The sequence below is a fragment of the Anastrepha obliqua genome, chromosome 1 (genome assembly GCF_027943255.1).
Source record: "Anastrepha obliqua isolate idAnaObli1 chromosome 1, idAnaObli1_1.0, whole genome shotgun sequence".
Classification (NCBI taxonomy): Eukaryota; Metazoa; Arthropoda; class Insecta; order Diptera; family Tephritidae; genus Anastrepha; species Anastrepha obliqua.
The window spans coordinates 136008021-136025427 of record NC_072892.1 but is presented as its reverse complement, the minus strand read 5'-3'; the positions used below and the strand labels follow the sequence as shown (position 1 = coordinate 136025427).

General features: G+C 38.2%; 1 protein-coding gene across 1 annotated transcript in view; it reads left to right on the top strand.

Moving 5' to 3' along the window:
• Positions 1-16926, top strand: part of LOC129237374 (uncharacterized) — a 134066-nt gene extending 117140 nt beyond the window's left edge. Inside the window, exons 8-11 of the mRNA XM_054872073.1 lie at positions 611-918; positions 2837-2903; positions 10588-10795; positions 16687-16926. Of these exons, the coding sequence (XP_054728048.1) occupies positions 611-918; positions 2837-2903; positions 10588-10795; positions 16687-16926 (823 nt within the window). The remainder of the gene's footprint in view (positions 1-610; positions 919-2836; positions 2904-10587; positions 10796-16686) is intronic.
• The last annotated feature ends 481 nt before the right edge of the window (positions 16927-17407 follow it).

The window sequence follows — 17407 nt, the reverse complement described above, 5'->3', positions numbered from 1 at the left end:
AAGAGTAAGCAAGATTTTTTATTTATCAAGCGCATTTGGCAACTTGACAATTTTTCCAGAGAAGAGCTTTTCATTTATGACACAGAATATAAAATTTTTGATAAATAATCCATCTTGATAAATGAACCAGATGTTGAATCTGTTAAGTGCACAGAATAAGGGTGTAAATGTAGTGAAGTTGAGGAAGGTGGTGTGAGTAAAAATCCCAGTTTCATTCAAATGTATAAGAAAGTAAGAAAGAAAAAAGAAAGAATGGAATAAGTGTAAGAAAATTTTAATTTTTTTTTTAATTTCTGATTTTTTGATTTTATTTTTAAAAGTAGCTTATATTAAAAAAAAAAACTTTTACAAAAAAAGCATCAAAAGCAATTAACTTCACATAATTCCATTAAATTCACATTGACAGTCGGTGCACGCATTGCCACTTTCTTAGCAATTCCACTTTACTTTATTTACTTGACACTTTCTTCGCGTATCTTTCAATAAGCGTAAGAGCTTCATTTCTCTCAGAAGAATTTTTATTTTTTTGTTTCTTGTATTGATTCAATATTCTCATTCACTCATTCTCGCATTCACTCATTCCCTTTTCTTTGTCAATTTTCTCTTGCAGGCGAAAGGACAGCAGCGCATTACAACGTTCCGCCAGCATTGATTCCTTCGCCGAGATTGTGTGGAGCGACACGCCGCGACCCTCACTCGACATACCACGCTCCTCCGTGGTGCCATTCAGCAAACGTCCATCGGCCAGCAGTTTGTTCTCCAACTGCAGTGCCACATCGCAAACAACCCAATTGAATATCAATTACGGTGCCGGTGGCGATTTGTGCAGCAGCGGCAGCAGTGCGGGTAATAGTCGACGCGAAAGCCTCTTAAGTCCATCGTCAACGCGTCGCAATAAGCTGACCAGAATTATAAACGGTAAGTGGAGCACAAGTTGTGGTCACGTACGGTCAATGCCAATACACAGGTACATACTCACATACATACACGCTAACACGCATACGCGCATACATATATGATATACTTGGTTGGTGCGTGTGCCTAAGTTCGTGTATATGTGTGTGTGTAATTATTGCAGCAGTTGTATGGCAACGGACGGCTGAGTTGGTGTCGAGCCAAGTAATGCCGCATGCCGCATGTGCCACAAATTGGAGCATTCAAAATGAAAATGCGCACGGAAGAGCACAGAAGTGAAGCCAAAAACTAAGTGTGAGAAGAAAGTTGAATGAAAACGATTCATTGCGCTTTGTTGTAGCGTTACGTACTTACATACACACATGCATAGGTGATTGTGAGTGTGTTGATGGCAACGATGTTAGTAACTGGGTGGCGTTGTGTGACGATCCGTTAGCCGAATTGCGGCGCTCTTTTAGTTAATTTACATAAATTGCATGGGCATTGCACCTGCCGCTTACCGCTTACCGGCTGATGTCAATTTCCCTACGGCCAGGTTGATTGTTTACAGTAAAGATTATTGTTATTTTTGTAATTGCTGCTTGCCTTATGTGCAAGTAGTTGGAGAAAAAGTTTTACCCTATGCAAAATCGAAAGTTACAAAAGCAAGCAGCGAACGAAAGTACCCCGCAGGGAACTTCAAGCCAAGTAAAGCAAATTTCTAATTGAAAATATGTCGATTTCGCCTATTGCGCACCATTTCGCTACTAATATCGGTTGTAGCGACATTTACCTTCGAATTATGTTAGTAAAGTAAGTTCAAAAGTAAACTCAAACAATCGTGCGCCTCGCATATTGTGACCGTTGCGTCGTGTCATGACGTCTTTGCCTCAATGCAACATGTTGGGCTCAAGGATACCTACCCATCCTCTAGGTAGATGAAATGGTTGAAGTACCACTCTGGCACTCCGCAAGTAGCACTGAAGCGCCTTTTTGATACCATTATAAGACCTCCACAAGGCAGATATCTACAGCCAGCCAAAGCTATTGATATAATGGAGAAAATTGATGGGATTTGGGTTGGCGCACTGCCCCAGCCTGTCGAAGAAAGGAGCGCCCAGTGACCTTAGTCGTCTAGCTGCCAAACGAACAAACCGGGAGGATCGCCACAGCTTCTGCAATGGGGGTTAAATGGTAACCCTAGCTTTTCCGCGTGAGTGCCGATCGTCCAGTGACCGGTAAGCACAGCTACGAGTTTGAAAATTTAATGGCGAGCAGTTCAAAGGACTTTCTGAGTCCTTGGTATATTGTACTGAGGCCAAAGGGTTTTCGAAATAGCACATGAAGAAATAGAGCCCCATCTTTTCTGTGCTTTCCTGAGAAATAATTCGTGCAGTCCCCTTTAACAACTGTCAGGGGGATGCCGATGACCGGGTAGGAGGCAAGTTCATCAGCAATTTCATTTCCCTCTATATTCCTATGTCCTGGAACCCAGATCAGAGAAATGTTACCTGCACACCCGAAAGATTTCATCTCCTGTTCCTCCTCAGCGCATTTTCACCCTGGGACCACTGTAAGCTCTTTATCAAGCTGGAGCTGCGTTTATGTCTATTGACACAACCGGGTACCTGCGCCCAGGTGCCTCTCTTGTGGGCGTATCGAAATTTTACGCCAGCGATAGTATCCACTTCTCCCACTGTTGTCATATGTAAGTGGTTCTGGAAAAAATGGAACATAGCAAAATTTGCGAAAGCGCAGTATTTGCGAACTACCGTCTTGTCTTCTGTCTGATGTTATTGTGCGTGATAGACTCAACTGTCTGCGTTTGTCGTCGTCCTGTCCAGAAATAGTTCAACTCCATGTCGTACTTGCTACTGTAGCTGCTGTTGTTGGGCCTTGCGCTCCCATTCAATGCATTTAAGTCGTGACATTATTTTTCCAGCAAGCGCTCGTATCGCCTCCGTCGTAGCACTGGGCGAGCACATGTGGTATGAGGCTATTAGAATTAGGTGAGTGTCCCAAAACTCTTTGAAGTATTGCACGTTCTCGTGCGAAGTGATCACAATGAAAGGTGACGTGTTCTGCGTTTTCGCTTACCTTAGAGCAGCTTGAGAAAAATTGGCTATAATTGGCCATAAAGAAGTCGTGGCGAGTGAGTAACTGTGTAAGCTAATAATCAGTAGCACCATGCTTGCTTTTCAGCCACCCCTCGAGATGTGATATTAGCTTGTACGCCCTTTACATGACTCTTCCTATCTTCTTTGTCACTCGTACAGCGAATATCTACTAGTAATTTTCCGGCTGCATGACATATTGCATCGTCCGAGACCGTTCTATATGCCATGAAACCAGCCTGTGTCTGTGCACTACTTCACGCTTGCGGATATTCTTAGCTTCTGCCCGCCCATACCGGCGCGCGTTGAGCTCGATTGAGTCCAACTCTGCATTTTGTACATCCTGCCATCAACTACTCTGCAAAAAGTATTATCCATGAACTGAAAGCCAGACCTTGCCTCAGTTCTTTAGTACTTCAAAGTCTGCAAATGCTAAAATAAATAGCACGAATTTAATGTAACATTAGCATTGGCAGTCATGCTGAACCGCCAGTCACTACTGAATAATTTGCTTTAATTCACAACTTTATTTCGAAGCATGCACCAATGCACACATTTTCACATATCCCCAATGGCCCACCCGCAGTGAGGTACGACCGAATATTGGTAAAGGTGAAACTGTGCATGCAGTGGCAGATTCAATTCAAATGCCAACAACGTCTAAATGAAATAGCGAAACTATTCGATATGCGACCATTTGTGGTTATGCACCATCACTGTTGCCCACCCTCTTTTGGCGATTCTGATATGCACTCTTTGCTGGCTTTAAATGGGCATAAAGTTACTCAATGTGAAGCAACGCAGAATTCAATCTCTGCCATAAGTTTCTTTACGGACTTTAGTTCAATGAAACGATTACTCGAAATAGGTTAATCCGTACAACAACAACAACAGCAAAAGCATCATTGCATTTACATATATCAGCGGCCAAGTAAGCCGATACGGTTACGCAACTGATTTTGCTAGTTTCTATTAAAAGTGTGCAACATCGCACCGACTTTGTTGCAGCGCCCATCCACCCCCGCTTCTGAGCACGGTTGCTGCTGTGACTAGCCGCTGATTGGATTTGTTACAGTTCGCTGTTCGTTATTTGTTGCTTGGCTTCCACTCACTCACTCCTCACTGGTGGTGCGGTGCTCACGCGCGTACATTTGCACTCTTTTAGGATTCCAATTCAAAATTGATTGAAAAATTGTGCAACATTCGATGGGAAGGACAACATTTTTGCACATGCTTTTGCGCGTGCCTGTATGCATATGTACGAGTATTGAGTAACTTTGTTTGTGTATTTCTCTATATGCAAAAGTGTGAAACTGGTGTCGCGCCCCGTTGTCTGCTCTGCGATTAATGCGAATTTTTATGCACACTTATCTTGAGGCATTCCTCGTTACAGCAATGAGTTGGAATGCCTTGATTTTCAAATAGCAAACAACATCGCCAGTATTATTTGTACCAAAGGCATACTTATATACAGCTGCTGGCCACTGATTTGTAGCCGTTTTGAAAAATGCCAATGCCTTATCGCTCGCCTTCGATGCTCAAGTCGAGTTACTCTTTATTGCCGTTTTTCATTATTGCTCAGTGGTGTTTTTCCTCACCTACTCGGTACCTCTCACCAATGATTCTTATTGGCTAATATGCTACACATATAGGGTGATCAGAGTGGAGGTACTTTTTCCAATGAGGTTTTTTTGACAGATCACGCGAGACTACTGTTAAATTTATTTTTTTCAGTATTCATTGACATTTCATCATGGAAAGACTTACTCTCCAACAACATTTAAAAATCGTGCAATTGTCTTCCGAAAATCTACGTTATTTATTCATTGCGCGCTCAGGCCAAGTTATGGTGTATGGTGACGAGGCTCATTTTTGGCTTAATCACTACAACAAGAAACGGCAATTTGGACTGAAGAGCAAATAATTGTTTGGGGCAGGATATAGGCTGGAGGAATCACCGCCCCATATTTGTTCAAAGACGAGGCTGGTGTCAATGTAACAGTGAATGGGGAACGCTATCGCGCCATGATAACCGACTTTTTGATACCGAAAATTGAAGCCTGTCTTGAATGGTTCTATATAAAAATAATAAAGATTGCCCAATCACTTTGAATTTCCGTTCCTTTAATTTCAATTTAACATCCGATATCTGTAATTTGATCACCCGTTATAAGGCAAAAAGGAGACAATAGACAACCTTGTTCAACTACAGAAGTTGTTTCAAATTGTTCAGATATAAAGTGTGGTTAAATTTCAAGGGCCGATGTTGAATGTGAACCACACCTAAACGTCAACGACACCGTTGGACTTCTTTCTTTGGGGTTCTTTTAAAATAAAAGGTGTACGTCGATAAACCAGCAACAATTCAAGAGCTAAAGGAAGAGATAATCCAGCACATTAACGGCATAGAACCTTAATTATGCCTCAGCGTCATCGAAAATTTGGACCATCGGATGGAGGTGTGCCGCCGAGGCCATACATAATTGAGCCATACCAATATTATCATAAAAAAGAGAAATGACAATAATTTCCTAAAAAAAATTGTATTTTATTCAAAATCAACACCGGCCCTTGAAACTTAACCACCCTTTATTTTTAACCTAACCAAATGATTGAGCTAAATTTTTGATATATTTTCTCAATAAAGTTAACTCATTCTGTCGAAATTCTCATTGCGTATAATTTGTATATTAGCAGGTTCCAGGTACTTTTTCAAGGACGGCTTTAAAGTCAACACAAAACGCATACACTTTTTTTCGCTCAGTGAACTTTAAGTGAGCTATTTATACCTGATTGTAAATATTATCAAGCCTCGAGTAATTTTTTCTAATAAATCCTGCTTGGCGTTCTTTTAGAATTCCATTTTCTTCTACCCAGTCAAACAACCCTGTATTTAAAACACCCATTAAGATTTTTGCTGCATAATTCATAAAGGAGATTCTTCGGTAGTTCCTTACTTCTTTAATGACTGTCCCCTTTTTTAAAGATATCTTACTGACTATTATTAAAAGTACTTAAAGCTTGTTGGTATGTTGTGAAGTTATTCGTTTACTAAAATGACACTTTAAAAATATTTGTATAACATTTTTTTTATAATGTTTCTATCTAAATTAGTAGAAAGTAAGAGATATTAAAAATGCTCAACAAATGAAAAACAAAAACATGTAAAATATTTAAAGTAAATTTTGAATTTTATTAATGTTTTAAAAAATGGTTTAATCCTTCTCGTTCCTAACATAGTGTCCTAATCTTTTAATTCCCTTATTTAGGCAAGAAATTTTATGTGACTGTTATGCATTGTTTGCGTGAAGCTATTTGCCAAAATTCTCAATTGTGTCGTCGCAGACGGTATTCCTGCCCATGAGAGCAAAAAAAATTGTGCCCCACAGCCCCCGTACTTACGTACCTATCTAACCTATAAAAGTCGGTGCTTGTTCATTAACCTCTACTAGGTGGTAAAAGACTATTCGCTCCATCACTCTCGTTTTGATAAGTGGGGTGATTGGCTCCCCATCGTTGCTTGAGAAAATTTATTTCCATATTTCGTAGCGAAGCTTACGAAATCATGAAATTTTCTGGTTAGAGATGGTTATGTTTCCAATCCTCCGATTTCAGAAATTTTAAAGGCCACATTAGCCTAGATGTTTCTTCCGTAAAATACTACATCCAACTGTCACTAAATGTATAAATACATTCTGTCAAAAAAGTACCGGGAATTGTTCAATAAAACGTAAAAAATTGTTTAATCATTACAATTTATTTTGTCACCTTCAAAGTAGGCTCCATTCGAAGCAAGGCTCCATTCGTTTGAAGATATCTTCTTCAGCTCCTTCAACGAATTCTTCTTAATGGCCTCTATCGACTCAAGAGGCGTCCGCGGAATGGCAATTTAAGTTTTGAGAAAAGGAAAAAAGCTAAGTGGGTTAGCCTGCTTGCGGTATGGTAGGGGTGGTTTCTAGGGGTTAGGGCTGTGTGTGACTCGGTACCCGTGGGTTAGATAGTGTAGGGGTGTGGTGAGTCAGCACACTTATGGTGTGAGAAAAATTTTAAGAAAAATAAGACTCAATTCAAGAAAATTAGTAATCGACTATATCATGTCTATGTTATCTCAATCGATTTTCAGGTGTAGGAAAACTTAGTAACATGAAAATTTCAAAATGCGATATCTCAGCGAAAAAAAAAAATGATATTTGAGCAAACTCAACGCCATTTGAAAAAAGAAGGCTTGTATTTAAAGATTCCATCCTTTAATTTTGGTGAAAGAAAACATCTGCAAGGCTACATAACCTCAAATATGGGCAAAAACGGTTTTTTTTTGCACTTTTAGGTTAGGATATCTCGAAAACCAGAGCTGATAGAGCAATTCTGAGGACAGATTTGGATTCAGCGCATCATAAACCTTCGGAAATATATAGTCCGGTTTCTGGGTCTGAGATGCTGTCGGCCTGTGTAATCAAAGAAAAGGCGTCATTCAGCCGCCTGTTGACTGATTTGCATGTCAATCTCATATACCCACGTCTCATCACTTGTTATGATGCGCTGGATAAACGTTCAGCAACCTTCTCCCGACGAATAAAATTAATTTTGAAAGAAGCCTATGCAGAAGCCTGCAACAAGGGCGACATCTTCGACTTTAACTGCTCAATCGCCCATTCAATGTTTCTGGCCGGAAAAATATTCGCTGCTGTTTGAAGTGGCTTATCGTATCGCTTATGTCGTGGTTTTATGGAATGTTTTTAATTGGAATAGATAAAGGCAAGCCAAACCTTCGAGTGTTTCTGCTATGAAAAAGACCCTCATAAAAAATCATCTGTCGTTCGCAGTCGGCTTTAAGCTATAGGTCCATCCTTTTGTGGAAACACATCAAGACGCACGCCACGAATAGGAGGATGAGCTCGACCAAACACTCAAAAAAAGGAGTGAGCGCCAATTATACAAGTATATAAATATAATATATATGTAGATATGCACAAGGAAAAAGTGCTCAAAATATCGAGTGAACTGAGTTACTTCACAGGCAGACACAAAGGGAGACCAGAACTCAGAAGTGCATCTAAATTATAAAATGCTGCCCTATTTCGCAGAAAAAAAAACCGTAGTTCCACAAATTAATTGCGCTGCAAAGATTCGGGTTGTATTTACCAGAACCTGTTTTTCGCATGAAGAGCTTAACTTTCTCGAGAGTTCGCAGTTTTATGCTGGTATTCTGTAACTTATACCAGTCTCAAGTCACTAAACTTGAACTTTTATAATGGAGGCTATTTGTGTGACCTGAGACGGTTCTGGTAGTTAGTAATTTGGTGGTGAAAATTGCTAGACGCAGTCCGTTGATAGTTTGTTCTGGTTAGGGTTGTATATAAGGACTTCAGAAATTGTTTAGTCGATCCGTTGAAATATTAATTAATAATAATAACTTTATTTTGTTTTATAAGAGTTTTACGTGAATCAATTATTACAAATATAAATTTAAAAGCCGAAAAACAGAATTAATTACCCTATCGGAAGATTTATAATTTTCGCAAATGGCGTCATACGTCAATCATATTTGACATTTGTGAACTAGACACCTGGAGTATGCAAACAGACAAGCAATACGCGCATAAAGGTTAAAATAAATTTTCAGTACGCAAAATCTATTCTTTTTTATTTATTCAAAAAATAAATATTTTTTGTTATATAATATTTAAATTAAATAAATATTTTTTGTTACTTATATTTTTTTGTTAAAGAGGAATTACCATTCCTATGCTGTTTTAATATGAGCCATTTGAAAGGAGTATAGAACTGAAATAAACTAGAATGACAGAAATATTTGGGCACGTATAGCTTTCAGTAAATAAATAGTTCCACGCTCAAATGGAACGCTAGATTTCCGAATGTAATTATCAGGCGACTTCAATTTGTGGATAAAATTCCAGCATAATGATTTCGAAAATCTAAAAAAATCCTGATATCGTATCGGCACGATAAATACCACTCAGCGGCCTCGCTTGCATTTTCGCCTTTATCAAAGAAAAACTGTAAAATCTACCGAATTTTCTCTTTGTTGAGCTCCATTATTAACACCCTGTAACTCACAATTGAGTGGTATAAAGAAAAAACAGCAAGCGAATATTTTTAATGTGAAATGTCACCTTGGCAACGAGCATAAACTTTAAATGTATGATCGATACTTTACGAGATGCCGAGCACTATAGCCATCTATCGAGCAAGTAATGGATTTGTTTTTCGCCAAACTAATATTTTCTTCCAGTAAAAGTGCGTCTTTATTTCTTAGTAAAGTGGCCTAAATTTTCCTTCAAACGTTTCGATAAGATAAATAAATTTGTTTTTATTCCTATTCATTATATATAAAAAAATACATAGCATCACTTTATTTTATTTTAACTATTTTTTTTTTAATTTTATATTTTTTTTTTTTTGTAAATAAAAGCAAATATAATATCTCTTCCTTTTTATTTTTCTTTTTGTGAGCTGCCAAAAGTTGACTGACGAAATAGACACTGTTCTGTGAGACTAGAGCCTGCTTGCTGAACAGCAACGGAACTAAAAATGAGATTCCAACGCTGAAAGTCTCTATGCCGGCGTACTGAATACCGGCGTTAGTGATGTTTATGTTTGCATTAAAGCAACTTTCACCTAAAAAGAAAATATTTATCTCTTTATTACTTGAAATATTGTTTTCAAAGAAGTTTTGTACGGTTTCAAATAAAATTGGGCGTTAAATATGATTAACAGAGCCGAAAATCAAACACAACGTGTTACTTCACAGCTTTATTATAAACGACTTTGTTAGGTTGTGGGCCCAGAGCTGTAAAGAAAGGAATTTAAATTTTGAACATATTGTGAATTGTGTATAAATTTAAAGATAAGAACGAGATCAGTATGAGCACCGTATACCAAATTGACAAGCTGGACGAAAGAAATTATGACTTCTGATCTATACAGATGCGTAGCTTGCTCGTCAACGCAGAACTTTGGACGGTGGCTAGCGGTCAACCAATGAAGAGTGACGATATGAAATTTGGTGACGTACTTAAATGGGAAACGAAGGATGAAAAGGCTTTGGCTTTGATTATCCTAAATATAAAATCCACGCAGATGTGACACATCAAACATGAAAAGACATCCTCTGCAGCTTGGACCAAGTTAAAGCAAGTGCATCAGCCGTGGGGACCTGCTCGAAAAGTGTCGCTGTACAAAAAGCTCATAAATCTTGTAATGGCGGCTCATGAAAGTGTGTCGCAACATTTAATTAAATTGTAGATAAGCTGTCAGAAATTGGAATCGCAAAACGAAACGAATTATTAGTGTTGATTCCACTGTCGAGTTTCCCAAAGTCATTCGAAAACTTTCATTCATTACCTACGTTAGAAGTGCTAAAGGCGAAAATTTTAGAAGAAAGTGCGCGCAAAATACGTGATAAAAGCAGCGACTATGAAGGTCATGATAGTCAAAAGGCATTTTTGGCACAGTCTATATCTAAAAGTGCACAAAAGCAAGGCAATGTTAATTATGATAATTTTGAAAAGAAGTCAAAAGGTAAATTTCACTTAAAATGTTTTAATTGTGGAAATAGACTGAATTTTGCTGTGAAATGTAAAACGCGAAAACAACCGCAAGAGCGTTCATTTTCTGCTGCAGTCGGCACACACCAAGTGAGTAATTCCCGACGGTGGATTGATAGCGGTGCGACTTCTCACATGTGCGGTGATCGCAATTTGTTCGAGGCGTTCGAGGAACAGTCTGAAAGAATAGCATTAGCTTGCGACAATTATGTCAATGCGGTAGGTAAAGGTGTTGCTCGCCTTACAAGCTCAACGTGCATAACTAAGTTGAAAGATGTGCTGTACCTGCCAGCCTTGAAGAGTAACTTTATCTCTGTGAGCAAAGCCGTTGAGGATGAGTTAACAATTATATATTTGAGAGGAATACAGCTGCAATTAAGAGTAATGAAAGTGAAAAAGTTCTAAGTGCACAAAAAGTTGATAATTTATTTATTTTTGAGCCCTAGTTACATAAAGTGTGCTATCTTCCTGTAAGTGATAAGGCAATCAAATGGCATCACAGATTTGGTCATCTAAACTATAGGAAGCTCCAGCAAATTGCAAATAAAGATATGGTACGCGGCTTCGATGTAAAAAACTTTCCAAAAGATGCTAAATGCGAGGTTTGCATGAAAAGTTAAATCCATGTGCAATCTTCAAAGGCAAGTGAAAATCGTGAATGATAGAAACAAGATTGCGTCCATCAGAGAGTGCGTGACGTCACGTTTGCTGAGTTGTGCAGTGTTGCCAACCATTTGCTTTTCGTAATAAATTTAATGCTTTTTTATACCCAAAATGCGAAAATTTTTAAGTCTGGTGTTTGTTTCTTTTTTTTTTTTAATTCAAAGCTACCGAAACTGCAAGTTAAAAAAAACTGTATTATTAAACAAAAGAAGGTTAAAAAAGGTCACTCTGAGGAGATTTTAGTCCTAATGAAAATTTGTTGATCTTGCAAATTTAATTTTTTGTTCCTTTTAATGTTATGCAAGAATATTAAATCTTCTTCTCTCAACTCTTCTTAAGATTGAAAACCTTTTTACACATTTTAAAAAGCGTAGGAATTTACCGAATGCGAATTAAAACCATAGAGGTGTAATCGTTTCTTCCGGTCATCAATCCTTAGTGGGACATAGGGCATTCATAGTAAAAATAAGCAAAAAAATACCAGAAAATACTAAAGAAGCCATAACAACATTTTTACAAAAAGAGTACCTTATCTAGTTACAAAACCTCAAATATAGCAAAAAAGCTGTTCCCTTAACAAAAGAGTTTTTCTTAACAAAAAAAAAAAAGTATACATTAAACTGTGCATTACAATAACCATTACACATTTATTTAAAAAAATGAACATTTTAAAGACAATTTGTCACGCATACAAAGTTCTTTAAGTAATTCAATAAAAATTCAGTGTCTTATTTTCTTAAACGGGCATTTTAGTGCGTTTTTATATCCAAAGCTAGGCAACGTGACCAGATGTTAAAAAAAAGTAAAGCTAAATAAAACTGAGTGAATTATTGAACTAATTTAAAAAAAATTTTATATTTTACAAAATTAAAAACATTACTTTTAATCAGAACAGGCTAGAAGAGTGTCATGAAGAAAGAACTAAAATTCCGAGACTAAATAACAAAAACAAAAGCTAAATCAAGTTACGAAAATCTGGCCATACTAGTGCTAAAACGACGTAACTCATTGTCAAATTCGCTGAGCGTGAAGTAGAGGTACCAGGCGCCATCTCATTAATCTTTCCATCATGCATACAGACGTATGTGGCCCGCTCGATGCAGTATCAGTATCCAGTATCGAAAAGATGAGGTGTGTGAAAAATTTAAGCTATTCAAATCAATGACAAAACAACAAAGAGGTACCAAAATTAAAAAAGTTACGGACGCGAGTATCTTGAGACAGTTAACTGTTGCTTATACTCCCAGCAGAATGGCGTAGGGGAACGCCTTAACCGCACGTTAACCGAAATGGCTAGAAGTACGTTGATACATGCTGTTATGAAGGATTATTTGTGGGCGGAGGATATCGCAACAGCTGCATATCTTCATAACCACAAAATCGTTGCAAGATAAGATGCCATATGAAGCATGGATTGGGAAGAAGCCACTAGTAAGCTATTTTTGAATTTTTAATGATTGCAGATTTTTAGATATTTAAAAAAGGAAACGAATGCTAATATTCGCGTAACTCACACGAGTAAACTACTGCTATATAAGTAAATATACTTGTTTCTACTTTAGCACAACTAATGATTCATTTTTCCAACATTTAAAATTCAAGAATATGAGTTTTCAACAACGATCATATTTCAGTTGCCAGAGCTGTATGTGCATAAATACATAGAATGAGCGACTGATTGTGACGTTGAGTTTTATTATTCTTCTCGCGGAATTTTTATTGCACTTTGCATTTATTTCGATTGCAATTTTACATTTTAATGCTCTTGTAAGTAATACTTCGCGGGAACTGAGTAATTTTCAATTTTATTTTTTAAAGCAGCACGCGGCAAATGGATGGCAGTTAATGCAGGAAGTTAATTTGATTAAAGCAATTTAATGGTCAGGGCCAGTTACGAGCTGAAGGCAGTAGTTATTTTCAAAGTTTTCCTACTTGGAAGTTCTTATAAATTTGATTTGTCAGTCAGCGACCGTAAATAGTTTTCCTTTGACTTGCCACCATCAGTTACTCGGAAAAGTTTTATGATCTTAGATGGCGCACTAGAACGGTGCCATTTTTTACAGTGCGGAAGTTAGTCAAAAAACAAAAGATAAATAAATCTGAAGTGGCCAAAGTTAAGCTCAACGAATAAGCAGTTCTGCTTGTAAGAAAGAACACTTGCCCTTGCACTTTCGCCAGCTCGGAAGGGAATAAGAAATCTGCTCGTTCTGCGTAAGCTCATTAAAAGGAAAATTTTTCTCAAAGACCAAATGTAGAACCACTTTGGAGCCCGTAAAAAAAATCCATTGCTATGAGTGTACTAGCAAGAGGCGTCGCATATCATCCGGGAGATTTGCGGAAAAGCTGAGAGAATGCCACACTAACCTCGCAGAATACCTTGAGACACCTGCCTTATGAATGAATGTCATTCTATAATTGAAGGCAAAAGTTCATGGGTCTATAATTATTTGAGCATCCAAGTGACAGAGCTACGGGAAAAGTATGCAAATTACTTAATCCATCGAGTAGAATGGATCTATGATCTTGATCTATGAGATGAGATACGAGGCTAGATGTGCAGGTGTACGCTATAACAGAAACTTGAACTTAACCGAATCAAAAGCGTGTCGGTTAAAAATATTAACCAATTCATTTAACTGGCATTGTCTAGCTGTGTCAATCTATCAAAGTTAGGTGTGCTAGCGACCGCATGGCACTGCAGAGGTATGAAATTATTATTTCCGACCTTAACGCTTTGTAGCTACAGCGGGATATGCCTTTACAGTCTCTGCCTGACAACTTACGTGAGCAATCAGTACCTTCTGAAACTAGCTACATATATATACATACAGGGTCCGCTTATATACATACAGGTACTTTTATTCAATTCAAAGTATAAAATGTGTGAAAATAATACAAAGTTAAGAATTAATTTACTTTTGCTCGATATAGCCATCTTTTGCATTGACTATTCCCTGGAGACGGTCCAGAAACGAATCGCAAGCTGCCCGAATGTGACTTGCAGGTCAATGGCTTTTTCCAGCGCCTTGAGACTGGTGAATCTTTTCGTTTGGTTCGCTCCAAAATGAGAGAATAATTCATCGTATTCGCGTCTGAAGAATTTGAAAGCCATTGTGTGGACGTTATGAAGTTACGGAACGTTATTTTTTAGCAATTCTTGGTTCAGATGCGAGATTTGTGAGATGGTGTCGAGTCCTCTTGATATATTCATAGTCCATCACCGAAATGTTGGTCCGCCCACGGCGTCAAAGCAACTTTCAGAACACTTTCCCGATAATATTTCGCATTTACCTTGATACCAGGCTCGATGAAAATGATTGGAGAGCGCCCATCTGCGATTACAGCGGCCCAAACCATTACCTGTGACGGGTGCTGTATCCTGGTGGCCAATCGATGACTCAAATTCTCATATGAACGGTCGGTCAAATAAACCCTAACGATTTGCTCAATTTGAAAGATTTTCTCGTCAGAAACACAATGCTCGGAAATTGTTCGCTTTCGCCCAAGCCAGGCAACTCCTTCGCTCTCTCAAGTCTGACTTGTTACTGCTTTGGTGTGAGATCATGCGCCTTTTGGATCTTATAAGGCTTGCCTTTGAAATCATTTTCCAGTATGCGGCAGATGCTACGGTTAGATAGTTTTAGTTCTTTCGCCATTTAATTGACACTTCGTCGGGGATTTTTCTCAAGTCGCTTCGTCACTTTTTGAACCATTTCACGTGACGTTGCAGTCTTTTGAAGACCACCGCCATGATGTTTCGCGATGCTACCACTATCATTGCAACGAATAATCGTGCGATAAACAAAAACTTTATTTACTCTAAGGTAGCTAGCTAGGTTACTAGCTCACGAACAATCGCTGGTTGTGATTTTCCAGCCAAATATATACTTGTAGTGCAATCACACTTTTATGTTTGAAATCCGTTACTGATTTCCTTTTTTTCGCCTTTACTCTCAGCAAAATGCTTGCGCGCGCTTGTAAACAATACTCTGAACTGTTATTTAGCCAACTAACAGACAGCCGATGCCCGTGTATCAACTGCGCGATCAGTCTGAAGTTAGTTACACTTCGAGTGCCGGACTATGAAGTTGAAGAAGAATCTGCGCTCAGCTGCGCTCTGATCTGTTCCATCAAATATGAAATGGAAGTTGCTAAAAAATCTTGAGTTCCCATGCGGTAGATGTAATACCTGAATTTATCTATTTTAATCAACGATCAACAATGAAACTCACTCGTTCGTTTTCCAACTTCTTTCATCTTGTCTCGCGGAATAATTCAAACCGTTCCGATAATCCTCCAACTTCCAGCCCCATTCCCTATTGCAAACAAAAGGTCAGACGAATTCACACTGGTCTCCAGACGATTAGTTAATTTAAGTATTAAAAAAAAGAGTATTTTTTCAAAGTTTATCTTTTTTAAGCTAACTTTTGAATATCTGGCAGTACTCGTCTGCATTGTTTTTATACGCGTTTGCTTGTTTTCATTATTTACGCTTTTATGCCTATGGAAGTTATTGTTGATTGTGTGAGGTTTGTGGCTATGGTGTAGATCATGACATTGTTGGTGCTGCTGTTATAGATGGTGTTGGATTCCAATTCAAATATAATAACCCATTCAGCTGGCGGCATAATCAGGATCACCAGCGTAGTTAATTCGTTAATTCTGATTAAAATTGTAGTGTGACAAACGGTTGTTAAGCGGATTAGTGAACAGCTGTAGTTGCTTATTGGATAGTTTGGTCAATAGAAGATGGACCGCAGGCAACAAGTACGGGTATTAGCTGCACTTATACTAAGAAATAATTATTATGTTAAAAAAAATCTTAAATTGCTATTTCTCAAGAAGCTCCGAAATATCAAAAAAAATCAATGTAACTTCGAGCGTGTTAGAGCAAACTAGCATTGCGTCCAGTCTTTCTTGTGCTTCTCTTTGAAAGTTTCATTATTTTCCATTCACAATAAGTATTAGCTGTCATTTACCGGCAAAGTTGGCATCGAAAAATCCCCTAATCCGCTTAAATTATGAGAATTAAGTCCACTAATCAATCCGCATTAGTTGCACTCAATTCCTCAGATAATTCCGAATTAAGTCGTTAATCCCGAATAGCAAACTTGCTTTCGTTTGAATTTCACATTACTCTTCGTTGTTTTGTCTACTATTCGTCATAGGAAATGTTATTATATTTTCTTACGTTATAGCGTCAACTATTTCCGACTCTTCGAATTTATGTTCGAAATGCGGAACACAAACAGGTGAACGATAGGACACTGACACCAAACGAACGTTTGCTTCGCAATAGAGAATGTTGGCGTTAATCTATGTTATTCCAAGTAATTTGCTTTATTGGGTTATACAGGCATCACCACACCACCACCACTACCACTACCAATGCATGCTCGTAAATAAAAAACACGATGATCGTTATGCATCCACTTAACGTGAAATAGCGCCAGATCGGAGCGAGTGCGAAAAAAGACGTTAGAGCGCACACACGATCCACAACAACACACAAGACATATCCACAACAAACACATCGATTTAACATTGACGCTGCCGGTGGTGTTGATGTTGGCGTAAGCGTTGCCGCTACTGCTGGTGGCAATGCCGACAAATGCGCGGCGGCCGGTGATGAGAGTGTCTGGCTAGTAGAGACGTCGAGCAACTACTATAAGAAAACCAAAAGCTAGTTAGTTGAAAGTCGATTTCAGTTTCAGTTGTGTGAAACGTGTTCGTCGGATAAGCAGCCAAAGTTGCTGAGTGATCGCTGGTCGGCTAAAAACAAAAAAAGAAGTTATAATAATAATAAATAAAAATAAAAGGGTCAAGTACTTGTCATTTGGACGCGTTCGCATTTTGCACTTCATTACTTCACCAAATACTCAAAACGTGCATATGTATATGTGCATAACTACCTATGCGTGCGTATGCGGGTGTAAATCGACGGTTTTTATTAAAAATCCGGCATTTGAAAACGGAAGTGATTTATTAAGACAAGTGCGCGAAAAAACACACATACACAACTGTTACTTCACTGATATTGTTTGTTTTATGTTTTGCGCCATTTTCGGTCAGTGTGAACGTCGCTAATTCGTTTTAGCACATTCAATGCCTTTCAACTTTAATAATAGCAATAACAACAAATACCACAATAGCAAAGTCGGAGCGTTC